Here is a 15,648-nt window from a genome sequence, read left to right as displayed (position 1 = left end):
TATCCTGACCCTGACGGCCGTGTCCAGGGAAGAGGTACGAGAACAGGGTCTTAGAAAATGGCCTCCAGGCCCGCAAAGGCATGGCGAGGCCTCAGCGTGACCTCTCACACCTACGCCAAGGCAGAGAGGACGAACACGCACGGTCAGGAGGGCGTAGTGAGGGTCAGCAGACGGGCCGCCAAAAAATGGCAGCACTTTGAGCTTAGCAACGTTCTGTTAATAGTGAAAGACAGTCTTGAGATCTCTCTGTCTCGCTCTCTCTCTCAACTCCGTATCAGGCATGCATAAGACATGGTTACACAGGATACTGTTCCACCAATTGTTTAACCACACGGTGAAATCTGAGGCAAACCTGTGACTGAGAGAAAGAAGACACTAAATGCTACTTCAAAGCATGATGTGAGAGAGCACTTCACTGTGATTCAAAGCACAATGTGAGAGAGGACTTCACTGTGATTTAAAGCATGGTGTGAGAGAGGACTTCACTGTGATTCAAAGCATGGTGTGAGAGAGGACTTCACTGTGATTCAAAGCACGATGTGAGAGAGGACTTCACTGTGATTCAAAGCATGATGTGAGAGAGGACTTCACTGTGATTCAAAGCACGATGTGAGAGAGGACTTCACTGTGGTTGAAGATGATTTGTTATGAAGCTCCTTACATTAACCCCAAACCAAAGTACTAAACTAACACTACGAATTGAGAGAAACAGCATATGCATTCACACTGTTAAAGCTGCTCCATGCTTTCTTATTTTAGTATCCCAGAGTGTTGAACTTCAACTAAGCCAATCTGATTCATTTCAAAACAAGTCACTGGCTAAGGAAAAAATGTTAGACTGTGTTCACATGTTTCAGTGTAATATTTCAGAACTGGAAGATGGCAAATGTACATCCCTACAGTAACACTGCAATATAACAACACATAAATATGCAAACTGTCTGCACTATCATGCCCCCAGCCCTAAAAACACACTGTATGACCCTCTACCGCATACATACACACACACAGACACACACATATATACGAGAGAGAGACTTTCTTCCATTGGCCAACACTCACACATGAAAAGCCTGAAGAAGAACAACATATTATGGAGCAACATATTATTGTTTCTTACATTTTGAAGAATTCTCAATAGCTACTGGACATAATAAAAGTATGCATTATGAATGGGCACTTCCCTCCCCCCCAAAAAAAATCAAAACCAATCATTACTAAAACCCTACTGACAGTCAAGTTGAACATTTGACATTTCAAAATTAATTCCTGACCTCAACACACTAAGCTGTCTCAATTAGCTCTTAATCCTATTCAATTTCTCTCACTTTACTGCTGAGATTACATTAATGATTGATTAGGACAGCGAGCTCTGTGAAAATCAGGCTGTGTTGTCCAAATCTATCTTTGGAGAATACTGCTTTTTTTTTTTTTTTTAATCCTTTTAAGACTGATCTGAGATCAGTTACTGCCCTGAAACGGTAAAAGATCAGAAAAAAGAAAAGAAAAAAAAAAGCTTTGAGGAAGCTGACTGCTCTCTGTAAATGTGTCAGTGTTACAGCAGTTCGACTTGTACATGAATTGAATTTAATTATGCAGAGTTAAATGAAACCCTGTGGGTGCCAATTTTAACACCAGTACTTTTCCCGAGTGTGACTGTGCAGATAGTAACGGGATCTTTACTTTCATCTACAGAAATAGCTACAGCCTGAAAAAGAGAGCTTCAAAAACATACAGAGGAGGGAAAGCGAAAAGCTGTTCTATATGGATAGACATCTCCTTAATTGTAAAACCACTCAACTGTGTCTCGCTCTAATGCCAAACATAATAGTATGGCCGTTTTTGAGACATCTATCTTATCTTCCCCCTCGGTGACTGGAAACTGTTCATACATACTCACACTAAATCGCTCCCTCTGCTGAAACCCTGATGTACATCAGGTCCTACAGAGCTGGTGCTGGTATTCCAAAGCCCCAGTAGGCTCTCGGGTGTTTCTGGGGACTAAGCAGAGACTATTAACCTCACTATTAACCCCATGCGTTCCCCAGTGCACCCTATCCAAGGACTGCAACAGCCTGGTGCCAGAACACTCTTACTCTCACAGGGAGGAATTCTCATGGTACCCTCACTCACTCACTCACTCACTCACACACACAAACACACACAGACACACACAAGCACGCATTCAATCTCTCTCACACACACACACACGCACGCATTCAATCTCTCTCACACACGCACTCAAACTTACTCACTCTCACTCTCTCTCTCTCTCTCACATACAGAGATCTCGAAAATGTGTGAATTATATGTGTGACTGTGTATCTCTCTCAGAAAAGAATATGAGGGATGTGAAGAAGGGAAAGGTTTCCAATCAAGGTTTCTGCGTTTAAACATCTCTACATGCACCTTTCAGCAAGTATATGATATTAGTGAGAAACCAGAAAAGTAAAATTCAGATGTCAGAAAATGACATCAGATACGATTCCAGCCAATGACTTACACATTTATCCAGCGAAAACGTTGGAAGGTAACAGCAGAAAATGCGTAAAAAAAAAGGGGTCTACTACAACAAAAACACAAGCCTTGACACATAGCTAATAATATGTTCACTGTCATTCACACTTAGTTAAGAATAGCTTCATTTTCAAAAGTTCATTTTTAAATTGCTCAGGAGCCTTGTTGAGAGCGTGACTGAATGAAGCAAATTTACTGCTGCCCTTTCATTTTTTTTAATTACACGTCTTTAAAAAAAAATCACAATTATAAAGGGAAAGTCTATGCATTTGTGTCAAAATGTCTAGGAATTTCAGTAGACATAAACCCATCAGCAGTAATGAAAAGGTTCTGCTTTTGGCACCCAAAAGTCTATTTACACATTCCAGAGCTATCAACAGGGTTAAAGGTCAAACTATGGCTGGATGGAATTTACTGTGGACTTCAACTTGTCCAAAAATGCAACTGCATAACTGAATTGCAGCGGTTTACACACAAACGCACACATGCACACAGACACACAAACACGTACGCACGCACACATGCACACACACACATGCGCGCACACACACACAAAAACAAACACACCCACGCTACAGTCACAACTGCTAGAGTGAAGCTCTCCGTCTGACATAGAAAGATCATTTAAGATTTACGAGTGGGTGTGGTTGGTCAGGGATAGTCCATGAACAAAATTCCAGTCAGGGCAGTCAGTCTGTCACTCTCTCACTCACTCACTCTCTCTCTCTCTCAGTTACTTCTCTTTAAAACCACACTCTCACAGACATGACACACTCTTCCCCAGGGGAGCTTTCCCTGTTGATTCCTCAGATCATATGACATGTAGATTACTTCCTCGGACACGCCCCCCCCGACACACACACATACACACCCACACACACACACTTCCCCCCTCCCCATCACTCACAATCTTCATAACTTTGTTCTGATAAGTTTGGCAAATTGCAAGAATGCAAATTAGGACAGAAAAAATAAATGAAAGCCCCGGTGTTTGTTTTGCTTTTGACCCAGGGCTGCGTGTGAGTGACTCTTCTTACTGGCAAACAAATAAGCTCATGGCAACTGGGTTTATAGCATTAGCTCCAGGGTTTATTAATCACGTTAAAAAATCAGAAAAATAACCCCCACATCCTTCCCTCCCCCACAGATGAACACTGATTAAGTGTCAAATCCTATTAAACATTAGAGTGATCTATTAACAGAAACAACAAAATAAGGTGAAAATATGAACTGAACTTTGTTGTGGAGTAAGTTTCTGCTTCCAACGCAGAGAAATCAAAAGTAACGAAATAATCTATACATGATGTAATATTACATTGAGAACATATTCCTGTGATGTTTAGATATATTCATAATTAATTCTCTTTACTGTTTTATTCAAATGTTTGTGCTGTTTGCCTCAGTACCTCAAGTTCATACCAAGCAGCCTCCCCACAGACACACACACACACACACACACAAACACAGGCAGACACAGACACAGACAAACACACAAACACACACACACAAGCAAACATTCCACCCCTCCCTTCCCCTCAACAAACCCTAATATTAAAGACTTAACTAATTTGTTGACTGTGGACACATCTGTTTTTCATTTAAAACAGTTCAGGATCTTTCAAACTTTTAGCAGCCCAAACAACAGTTTCAATATCTCTGTGCAAGTGGTACAGTTTTGCTGTTAAATAAAGATGAAACACCTCCAGGGTCATGTTTTGACCTTCAAAAGCATATGTCACTACAGTCAAGGTAGGGCTCCTTTCTTGATGGAGTCACGGCACAGAGTGGACCCTAGCTGTGGTGAACTCCTTCCCTGTAACTTCCCTTGCCCACAGGAAGGTGACAGCAGGGGTCTTTTCAGTCACACTAGTTAAAACAATTTCACAAAACATCAAACAGGAGAGAGAAGGGGGAAATCAATCAAAACATGCCAGCTAACAGCGCGCGACAGAGCCTGAGATGAGCGGGAAGATGACTGATCGGGCACACACACACACACACAATCACAGAGAGAGAGAGGGAGACAGCGTGTGTGTGTGTGCGTGCATGCACGTGCGTGCGTGTGTGTGCGTGTGTGTGTGTGTGTGTGTGTGCGTGTGTGTGTGTGTGCGTGTTTGAGTGAGGAGTTCCTCGGGTCGGGCACTGGCAGGCTCTGTCATAGCGGATCATCTTCGGCACTAAGGAATCTTCCTCATTAAGACAAGCCTTCAGACCAGCGACTCCACAGCCTCACAATTAAAAACGTGTCAGGACGCATCACCGTAAACAACCCGGCACCGCGGCCCTAATTACCAGCCCGGGTCAGATCTCAACTCAAGTAGATAAACGTTACATTGATAGGAAAAGATTAAGTCCCAGATAACTTCTAAGAAGACATAACTCACAAAAAGACTCAAACATTACACTCTAATTGCTAACACAAACAGGTCAAAAAACACTTAAATAGCTACCAGTTATCTCTCTTCTGTTCTCAACAGAAAAGACCCCTTTCCTTCCAGCCTCATCTATCAGTGGGAAAACAACTGGTGTTCACCCTAAGAGCTTTTGCCTGTATTTGTAATGGAGAAAAAAAATATACCACATTTTGGCTAAGCTCTGATAAGATAGTAGAATCTGTAGCGCAGAGACACTCGACACCTAAAGTCTTCTAAAAACCAACTTGCCACAGCTATCTTGTAAAGGTCAGAAGTATTGTTGTTGTGGGGAAACAAACGTTGCCTTGGTGGAAACAAAGTGTCTCGCAGCAATTGGGAAAACCACATGCTGAAGCCTGGCAGGTCTGCACAAATAAGCCGTCTCAAAGAGATTAGAGAGAGAGAGAGAGAGAGAGAGAGAGAGTTAGTTTGTGCCTCTGCAGCAGACAATTTGTCATAATTCCCAACCATTTCTGCTGCAAGCTCACATCCTCTTTCTCGTGGAACTGCAAACCGACAACAAAGGTTTTGTGTCCGGAATCTTCCATAGTCTGAGAGAAGGCTGTGACTAATGGGGTGCTTACATCAAAGAGCTCAGCTGATCCCCAAAACTGGCAGGTCCAGGTGTTTGTAAACCCAGATCTGGGCCTGTGGGGAGATTGGGGTAAGAGGGGTGACCATGGGGTCAATTTGTCACCTGTCCCAACGGAGTCCGTTTACAGTCCGTTGTGTTAACAAAGTTTCCACAGAGAGGATGTTTCACTTGGCGGAGGCCCCAGCTGCTTAGGATGTAAAACTAAAGAAACTAAGGACTTGAAAAAACATTTTTCTATCCTTTCTTTGGAATGTTTTATTGCAGCTTAATTGTTTTTGACTCAATTCAAAATGGCCTGAGGTATGTTTTGCGTGAAGCTAGAGTTGCGACTTCAAGGTCACTCCGTGTGGCAGAGTGCTGAATGAGGGAAGGAGAAGGGCGATTTCCTGATTAATTTACTGTTGAGTATTCTGCGGCGGGGCAGACGCAGTGAGCAGGGAATGACTCTGCTAATGACGCTCTCTGTTACCCTGCGAGCCACCGTTAATGGAAGGTGAGGGACCCAGACCAGAACCTGATGGACCCGCTGTCAGGCTCTGGTCTGTATCCATCCTCAAACTGGGTTGCGTTTGTCTGGGTCCAAGAACAATTTGATTGGATGTCCTTTGTTCCTTCTGACCCATCTTGTCCTCTTTTTAATTATTTATTTATTTTTTTGAAAATCAATTTTAACCTTTTTAATATTTAAGAAGGGTACATTACAATTCATAAGCAAGTGAAAGTATGAAAGGTTAAGGGTACTGCGCACTTCCATAGCTATCATTATTAAACTCCCGTAGGTACCAGCCAGGAGATGGATCAGTTCTAGCAAGGATGGTCTATTCACCAGAGAGAGTGACAAAACATGTTAGCAGGGGAATGTGATTTTAAAGAAAACACTGGTTTATTTGATCCTTCTCTGAACATGTGGGGGGGAAAAATCTTGCAAAGTCGTTTATTTCAAACAAAACGCATTTAGCACGAAACAGTTTTCATTTCATTAGCCACACAAAACAGTGAGCGAATTCCGCATTAGCCGCGTGAGAGGGGGCCGTCGTTCGTGGAATGCGGAGAGCGAACGGAGGAGCGTGCAAAGCGAATGATAATCAGATTGAGTTTCCTCGCGTCAGAAATCACAGCTATTTAACCTTCACCCAGGATGTCGTCAACGTTCCAATTTTTGCTTTTGGAGCCGCGGCTGGCACAGAACATCGGTAACCTGCTGGGGCAACTTGACCCTATCAGCTTTCTCGGCAGGATGTAAAAAGATGTCAGTGACAAACAAGAGGTGAACTCCCGTACCTGCGTCGCCCGCACAGAATATCAATGAGCCGTGACACAAAGGCGTTGGTGACAGACTCAAACTCGTCTTCATGTATCTAACGTCAAAGACATGAGATGTGTGCGTGTGCGTGTGTGTGCACGCACGTGTAAGGCTACATGTCCTGCATCACGTTCTCGGACAATACGAAGTAATATTTGTTGTAACTACAGTCGTTAAAAACAGTCTATACTAAGTTCTTCCTAGCTGCAGAGACAAAAAAAATGGTTTAGTTTCAAATTCCCCAGACAAATCAGGCCTGTTCAAATGAGCCTGGTAATTTCAGTTCAACCAAAGCAGGCTGTAATGAACCAAAGACACGTGAAGAAAAATGAGGCACGAGGGCTTGAGAGAGAGAAAGACGACAGGAGTGTGTGTGTGTGTTTGTGTGTGTGTGTGTGTGTGTTCAGGAAAGTCACAGGGAGAGAGAAAAGAAATGTTGCTTTTCATGCGTCCCGTCAACAACGCTTTACCACACAAGAGGAAGAAAACAAGCAAATAAAGCATGACACAAACATGGCTGAGCACCCTGCTATTCACAGAGTAAGCAAATCTCCAAAGACCGTAACTACCATAGACAGCGTCTGTCGTACGCAGGCAAGCTGTGGATAACTTCTCCTCACCCACACTGACACTTCTTCTCTCCTTTTTTCCTCAGCACACCAACCCCCTGACTGAGGTCATGTTTCGCCAGAGAGTCACAAAATCAACTGTTTCAGGCTAAACCTTAACATGCACTCTTATGTAACAGCAATAGATTTATCCAAAAAAGAACCTTCCTGAAACATGTACATGTATATTCAAATACCATGTTCTTATACCAGTGCAATGAACAGAATTATTCAAAAAGATTTGTCCTCGTCATTCAACCAGGTGTGTGAGCTGGCCGAGGCTATTCTCATTTAAAAACAGTTACGATTCAAGATGTCTTTCTTTCCTTGATGTTTATTCAGCACTCATTCACAGCATCTCTTCCGGTAAACTTCAGTCTCACATTAAAAAATATGTAAGCACTTTTAGTGCTGGTATGCCGATACAGTATGATGATGTGAATCTGCACAGTCGATGCTATGAAGTTTGTGTAAATACTACATTAAGACACCCCTAGAACACATGAAAAAGTGGAGTTAAACTCACAGTGTATATGGAAGCCTTTACCAATCCAACACTATCCCTTTCATATATCATTTGAGCATGGGAACTGGGCAGAGAAAGAGAGAGGAGACACACACACACACACACACACACACATGGTGGGGGTCGTAGGAGGAGGTCTACGGTGTGTGTACCGTTACATATGAAAGGAACGGGGTTTCTTCTCTCTTTTGTTCCAGTAAGAAGCTATAAATTCCAGTCTGAGGGTGAAACCCCTGGTCTCTTCAGTCTAACACAGCCAGAGACAGTCTACACGTCTCCCCAGTCAGCAGGGGGTTAGCTGCTTAACATCTCCATGCAAAAGGTGTGTGTGTGTGTGTGTATGTGTGTGTTGTTGTTAGGAGGTGGGGTTGGGGTAGGGGTCTTGATGTATTGGTGATTCAAAGCTATACCATTATCATTCATTTGCACATAATTAACCACAAATTATTACTTATGTACAAAGAAAAACTCAAAAAAAATAAATAAATAAATAAAAAAAACAACCAAAGATAAAAACGAAACCATGTGAAAGACAAACATGCAAACACATTAGATTTTTATTTTGCATTTCCTGGTAAGCCAACAGCAAGCTTACCTGAGAAAGTGAAGGGATTGCTTTTTTTTAGTCAGCTTTCATCCTCCACATGAAGTCATCTACGCCTAATTTAGTCTCTCCATGTCAAATGCAGACAGTTTGACTCAAAGAGATATTACATGATAAAGTATTAAGATATTTGTGTCTGATCTCAGATCAGACTTTTTTTCTGTGCCGTGAACTAGTCTGCCTGGATCTGAATACTTCTTTCATCAAATGTCAAGCAAAAAGCCCCAAGGATGTTTCTGGAGTTTGGCATGTTGGTGTAGGACAGACACACAGTAATTTGCACACACACACGTGCACACACAAACACACACACACACACACACACACACCACTTGAGACAGGAAATATCTCCAAGTGTCAAACATGAAACATCACACACACTCACAAGTTTAAACCTGACAATGGTTCTTGTGTCATCTTATACAAACACTTGACAGAGACACCAGATGACATTAGCACTGATCATCAGAACACCAAGTCTTTGAAAAAGAACGCTAAATCTGAGCCCACTTAAAGCAAACATAAATCTACATTCTATGAAAGCAAGTGATTTTTTTTATTTATGTTTTAAAACGGATCATCTCACATATTTCAGACATATTTTTTTTTAAAAACTACCATGTAGCAGCTGAGTCCATAAACATATACAGTACTGATAGGCCTGGGAAGGACAGACTGAGAAAGTGAGAGAGAAAGTGTGTGTGTGTGTGTGTGTGTGTGTGTGTGTGTGAGGGAGAGATAGGGAGGAACGTCTGTTTTGAATCACCTAACCAAGGCCTCGGTGCCAAGCAGCACCTCCCTCCCTCTCTACATCTGAATCTCGTCAAAGAAACTATAACCTACCAAAAAAATACAGACAACCACAGAGGCTTTGCGGAGCACACAAAAGCCCCAGATAGCTCCATAAAAGTCCTCCATAAAAAAACCACAGGATGTAAAGATGAGACCTCAGCCATAGGAGTTTCATTCCTTAACCTCGTCGAACCATCCAGGCCCAACACTGAAGCTGCTCCTGAACACTAGTGCCATGTTACGGTCTGAGCGGCGTTTGATTGTATGTGACAGTCCTTTGACCGAGGCAGAAGAAGGGAGGCCAGGGTCTACTGACCTCAGACATTAAAAGAGATGGCAAGAGAGAGAGAGAGAGAGAGAGAGAGAGAGAGAGAGAGAGAGAGAGAAGGGCCAATACCTTCGCTTTTTTCCAACGGCCTTAACTTGGCGATTACTTACGTCATATAACCTAAATGGAGTTCAAATCGGAAAACAGGGAAATCTCTTTAGAGTGGTACTCTACAAAATAACAAGAGCATCAAAAGGAGCCAAATCCTCCATCATCCTCCCTCCCTCTCTCTCTCTGTCTTACTCTCTTTTTCTCTCCATCTCACTCTCCCTGTTTCTCTCTCACTCTTGTTTTCTCTCACTTTCTCTATCTTCCCCTCCTCCGTCTCTTTCTTTTTAAGAAGAGTCCTGTCAGTTCTCTAAAGAAGCTTAAGGGGCCATATTCAGAGAGGGCCACCGGCAGCCATTACGGCTCTAATCCACAAAGTGCTCTGATGACAAAACAGAGGGATGATCGGTGCAGTCGCAGACATTTCCTATAGGGCCAGCACTTTTCTCCACATCCTCCCCAACCACCGGAGCATGCACAGAGGGCCAGCACGCGCGCGCGCCCACACACACACACACACACACACACACACATTTTCAGTCTTCCTTTTGGGTTGCCAATCTGATTGCATTTAACTGGTTCACAGCACACCAGACCTTGAATACAGCCTAGATCAGAATGCAGCCTAGAGCTTGACACATAGGACTAGAATAGATAGCTGAGTGTGACTACCCCCCCCCCCAAAAAAATGGACCCCAAAGCTTTCACTTGAGGAGCAACACGCAAAATACCGAACCATCAACCATCAAGGTCACCTCATGACCAAACTAATTAACGATGATGCTCAGCAGACACATTGTAAACAAGTCTTCCAGGTTACTAATGAGAAGAACTTGTTTATTCATTCAAAATCAGGAAAGAGTGCAGACACACGCTTACACGCCAGCAAGGCAACATGCTGACAAAAATCCTTCACAAAACACCCGTGTCCCGATAAATAAATGCGAGTGGGAAATTATGCAGGACTTGCTGAATTTCCAGGAATGAAATTAAAAATCCATACCGGCGCAAAATCACTTGACAGGTTTTGTCAGGTATCGATCCACCACTGCATAATCTTGAAACATCAGGGAAAAAAAACCTAAAGGACACAAAAGCTGGCTGGTTGGCTGTAAATAGATTTTTTGTCAACTTTTTGAGAGTGTGCAAAATCACGTAAGATTCTTTCTCAAGTGCTGTGATAAGCATTTTGTGATAGTCTCTTGACCTGTAATAAAACAAAAAGAAACATTCCACTGCACTTGCTTCGCTGAACTGTCACTGAGCGTTTCCACTGCAAGACTGAGTCTTTCTGCATTGCCAGTCACACAAGAACACAACAAAAACCACAAAAGAAATCAAACACAGTCTGCCATAACCTTGAATTCTTCTTTTTTATGATTTCAAAATGACTTGAATACTGTTAGGGCCTTCTAGCACGCTTGCACCTCTCAAGGTTCACTGCAAATTCACCTGTGCTAAATTAACACTGAGAGTGTTGAATTAACACTCAGTGTGTGTATATATGAGTCCACATGGAATTTAACACTGATGAATTTGCTCTGCTGCCATGCTAAGGTGAGAAGTGGAGGAAACAGGAGTAACATGTTGAAACACCCTTGGAATAATTTGGATGAAGTGCCTTGCTCATGGGCACAACAGCAGTGAACAGACAAGTGGTAGAGACAACAGAATCTACGGCCCACTGTTACTGGGTCTACATCCCTGTTCCGCCTGGGAGTAAAACCTGACACTGTCCCATTTGCTGGTGGGCATTCTTATCCAACTGTACAACTGACACGCAACATGAAGGATCACCATCAAAGAGCGTCAAAACCTTCTGCTTCCAGTTTGATCCTATATTCCTTTTATATTGCTTCACGTTATCACAGCTTGCTTACTTCACTAATCAAAAACAATGTCATAGTAACTTCATACCCTCCACTACATGAATTCTGGTACAAACAGAAATGGCAAAATCACACATTAAACCACTGAATTCAAATAAGAGGTATGCCTTATTTAACTTAAACTAGAAATCTTGCAATATTAGACAGCAGAAGTCTTACAACACATGTATATGTCTAATATTGGGCAGGTTTGATAGCAAGCATCAAACTGGGGTCCCAGCGAACCAAGTACTTCAGTCAAAATTAATATGGAGGTGTTTTTTTTTCCGGCAAGCACAACCTGAGTAATTGTGAAGGGTCCCCACGGAGCATGGAATTTTTTCGGTTTTAAGAACTTGCCAGCTCTAAAAAGTAAAAGTTGAGATATTTGAACTTAGTCTCTGTCCTTAAACCACCAGGTCACAAAATCTCTAACGTTTTTCGAGATTTACTGTATACCAGGTGAATCAACTGAATACTAAGTGCACGTGTTCATTTGAGTACATTGTAAACACAAGCCCGGATAGTCTGAACCAAGATACGGGCTCTTGGTGAGGAGAACGTTATACGTAACCGAATTCCCACAGCTTTCCCACAGCCCCACGTGTCTGTTAATTTAAGACATGAGTATTTGAAAGGGTGTGTATTTTAAGCGTAAAGGTGATATTAAGTTTGTTTTAAGTGCTATGAAAAGGCCATGTCACGAGAGTTGAGGAAAATTTTTGTTGGTAACAAAAAAATTAAAACTTGTTTTGAACGATGCTGTACGGAAATTATGTGGACAATTCATAGTGACAAAGACCATCTGAACGTTCTTTAGCCACAATTACTCAAGGGCATAAAGCTACCGGCCGCCGGATGGCACCGCAAAGTCACTCACCTTTTTCCGCATGTCCCATTTGCGCTGCGGCCAGATGCAGCAGAAGGGGAGAAAAACATAATACGAGGATTAACACACCAATTCGCCTCTTCATTTCACCCCATTGCTTTTCACCGTACAATGATCCTTCAGCTCATTTCCATAATACTGCCGGCGTAATTACACCATTTACTAATCAATCTCTGAGATGTATAATTTGCCATTCGTCATCCTGTGTTTTTGATTACTCTAATGTAATTAATACCTGCTTTAGACTTTCTGATTAATTAATCAGCAATTACATGGACAGCTGTATTTTCCGCTTTTTCACCAACGGTGAATTAATCCGATCATGTGGACTACTAGGTCACACTCACACAGATGTGCGGAGCTAGTGCACATTTTGGGAGGAATTACATTGTAAAACTGAAATGAATTCGGATAAGCGGAGAACACTGGAGAGCGGGAAGAGACGGAACCACAATTCTCAATTCTGTTGACAAAGTAAATTTTAATAGATACCGAAAAGCTAAATCCGCATGGTCGCGACGGTGCGCTTGTAATAGTATGTGAAAAGCTAAAGTAGGAGAGAACCTGGTTTAACGGCGACTGAACGTCTTTTAAGTTTGTTTTGATTGCTTTTTAAACTTCAGGATTCCGATTTTTTCCAAATTTCATGGTTATCAGGAATTTCACTGGGAGCGGACAAACACACAAATGGCGCCCTAATAAACTATGACTTGATCTACTTCTCTAGGCACCCTTTAAATTACGGCATCGCGTTAAACTAACTACATACCGCTCTTCTGAAAATGAAAGTTATTTTGATGAAAAAAAACGCGTTGTAAATAATCTGTTGCAGTGCAGTATGCTACAACTATTTGTTGCAGCACTGCCGTAACAATGAACCTGGTAACTGGAGCTAGTGTATAAATAGATAACAGACATCCGAGGAACCCTAATTTAAAAGTGGTCACGAATAAAACAAGGCGGTGTGTGGCAATAAGTTCATTACCCGAGTTACTTTTAAAGCACAGAGTGGCGCTTTTAGAGGGTAAATCGGTGGTCGATACGATACTGTCTATAAAAGAAGGCGAAGGGAACGCAGGAGAAACGTGATATACCCACATTTTTTAAACTTTTACCTCGGATTCAGAGGTAGCCGATACTAATTTACGTTTCTCTGTGTGGTATCATAGTTTGCCTCGGGTGCTTCTTTACTGAAAATGTATTTTAAAGCTTGTAAACTTTCCTTAATTTCCTGTGAATCCGTTTAAATGTTTATTGCAAACAGCTGTATTGTCTAAAAGGTGCTACTCTGAGTTTGGTTCGCTCTAGAGGAACTCCCGGAGTCCCGTTCTCAGGTCCGTATGCAGCCCACTGTATCGCGTAGCCAGCAGTTTACCTGTGAGCGACGGACTGCTTTGCCTTTCGCGATTGTCTGACCTCAAAATTATTTCAGAGGTTTTACAACGTGATAACAATAACATTTAATCATCTCGCAGTCTTACATTCAACGTTAACACTTTTTGTACATCTCTGCATGAAGTAGCCTAACTGCGTACCTCTCAACCGCAGTTTCTTTAAAGACGTTTGCGCAACAATTCGAAACATTTAAAATCAATACACGGTTTCGGGTTCCGCTTACATGTGTCGGATTTTTCATTTTCTAAAAACTAATCAACGACTGGGGGATGAGGTCAAACACGTCTGAATGTAGAAATGGAAACTTTTTCTAATGAACTACAGGTAGACCATACACGCACCATTAACTACAATGGAGAGGAAGTTCCATTGATCGTTCTGAGATGCGCCTGAGGGAGTCGATTGGCAAACTATTTCAGCTGTGTGTGTTTTTTCCCCTATCTTCGTCTGCTTTATGTTGTCTACATACCCGTAGTCTGAACCCAATTAATGCATAGCTCACAAATCTTGTGGACGAGAGTAGTTTTACCAGTGACTTTTCAAACAAAACTAGCGCACACCTTGATACACATATCAAACGCAGCAGTCCGCCCCAACTTTCGTTACCGTGTTAAGTACGGAACGGCTATCGTTAAAATGTCAAGGTATGCACTTACCGGCAGTGAACTGAGCCCCGACCGTGTGAACTGATGTGTGTAACAGCAATAAACCAAGAACGAACATATCCATGTTTTGTTAGGCAGAGTTTACAAAAGTTTCAGTAATGTTTTCAGGAAATCTTGGTTAATCCTGCCGATCCATGCGCCCCATTCTCCCTGTCTCGCGTACTCTCTCGGATACTTTGTTTCTCTGTGAGTGGAGAGCGAGTGTATGACGTCAGCGCTCGCTCCGATTCAAACACTTGCTTTGCCTTTTTTCCCAAATGTGCTCCTCTAAGAGCTATGAAGCTCCCTCTGCTGCCAGCGCAACGCCACGTCTCCTAATAACGACATTTTGTAATAACGACATTTCCACCACGTATCTCCTGCGGTAGTTAGACGCTGGTTAAACATAATAATTTAACCCACATTTTTCTTCGTTCATAATTTCATTATAATGGTTTCTATTAGAATCGAATTTTACTTCATGTCAAACACGTGTTTTGTCCTGCAGATCACAGTTTAGCCTACTTCAGTTCAAAGCACAAAACGAGATCAACATTTTGATGTCAACGTAAATACTGTAATAATGTTATTATAAACCATGTGCCTGTGTGATCTGATGTGTGATATAATATTCATAAGTGTGTATTTGCACAAACCCACACCGACAAATCTGATGGTTCACCCTTCACTCCATGACTCTTATAATCTCTCTCTCTCTCTCTCTCTCTCTCTCTCTCTCTCTCTCTCTCTCTCTCTCTCTCTCTCTCTGTGTGTGTGTGTGTGTGCGTGTGTGTGCACGCGCACTGGCCTCTCCCCGGCATTTAGGCTGTATATCAGAGTGAGAGTTAAGCCAGGCGTGCTTGGTAGGATGCAGGTAGCGGTGGAGAGGAGATGTGTGGCCCGTATTTGATGTGAGGAGGTAATAATACACCATGGACGCTGAGCCGGGTGTCAGCAGCGTATCAGAATGCATGGCGCGCTGAAGGAATCGTGCTTCTGTTATGCCGAGACACAGGAAAATACCTCAAATCAAAGCTTCCGTCAATCTCACGCGCGGAGAAAGCAAAGAAGAGCCGTCGATCCTTCGCTACATGCCAATTGCGGCTGTCAGAAATGT

At 42.5% G+C, this 15,648-nt stretch overlaps 1 protein-coding gene across 1 annotated transcript in view; it reads right to left on the bottom strand.

Annotated features, from left to right (window-relative positions):
* The window catches only part of ptprk (protein tyrosine phosphatase receptor type K), a 124,999-nt gene extending 110,296 nt beyond the window's left edge, over positions 1 to 14,703 (bottom strand). Inside the window, exon 1 of the mRNA XM_030781213.1 lies at positions 14,544 to 14,703. Within this exon, the coding sequence (XP_030637073.1) occupies positions 14,544 to 14,616 (73 nt within the window). The 5' untranslated portion in view covers positions 14,617 to 14,703. The remainder of the gene's footprint in view (positions 1 to 14,543) is intronic.
* Positions 14,704 to 15,648: the final 945 nt, after the last annotated feature.

The sequence above is a fragment of the Chanos chanos genome, chromosome 8 (genome assembly GCF_902362185.1).
Source record: "Chanos chanos chromosome 8, fChaCha1.1, whole genome shotgun sequence".
Classification (NCBI taxonomy): domain Eukaryota; kingdom Metazoa; phylum Chordata; class Actinopteri; order Gonorynchiformes; family Chanidae; genus Chanos; species Chanos chanos.
The sequence above is the reverse complement of the archived record's forward strand: the minus strand, read 5'-3'. Positions and strand labels throughout refer to the sequence as shown.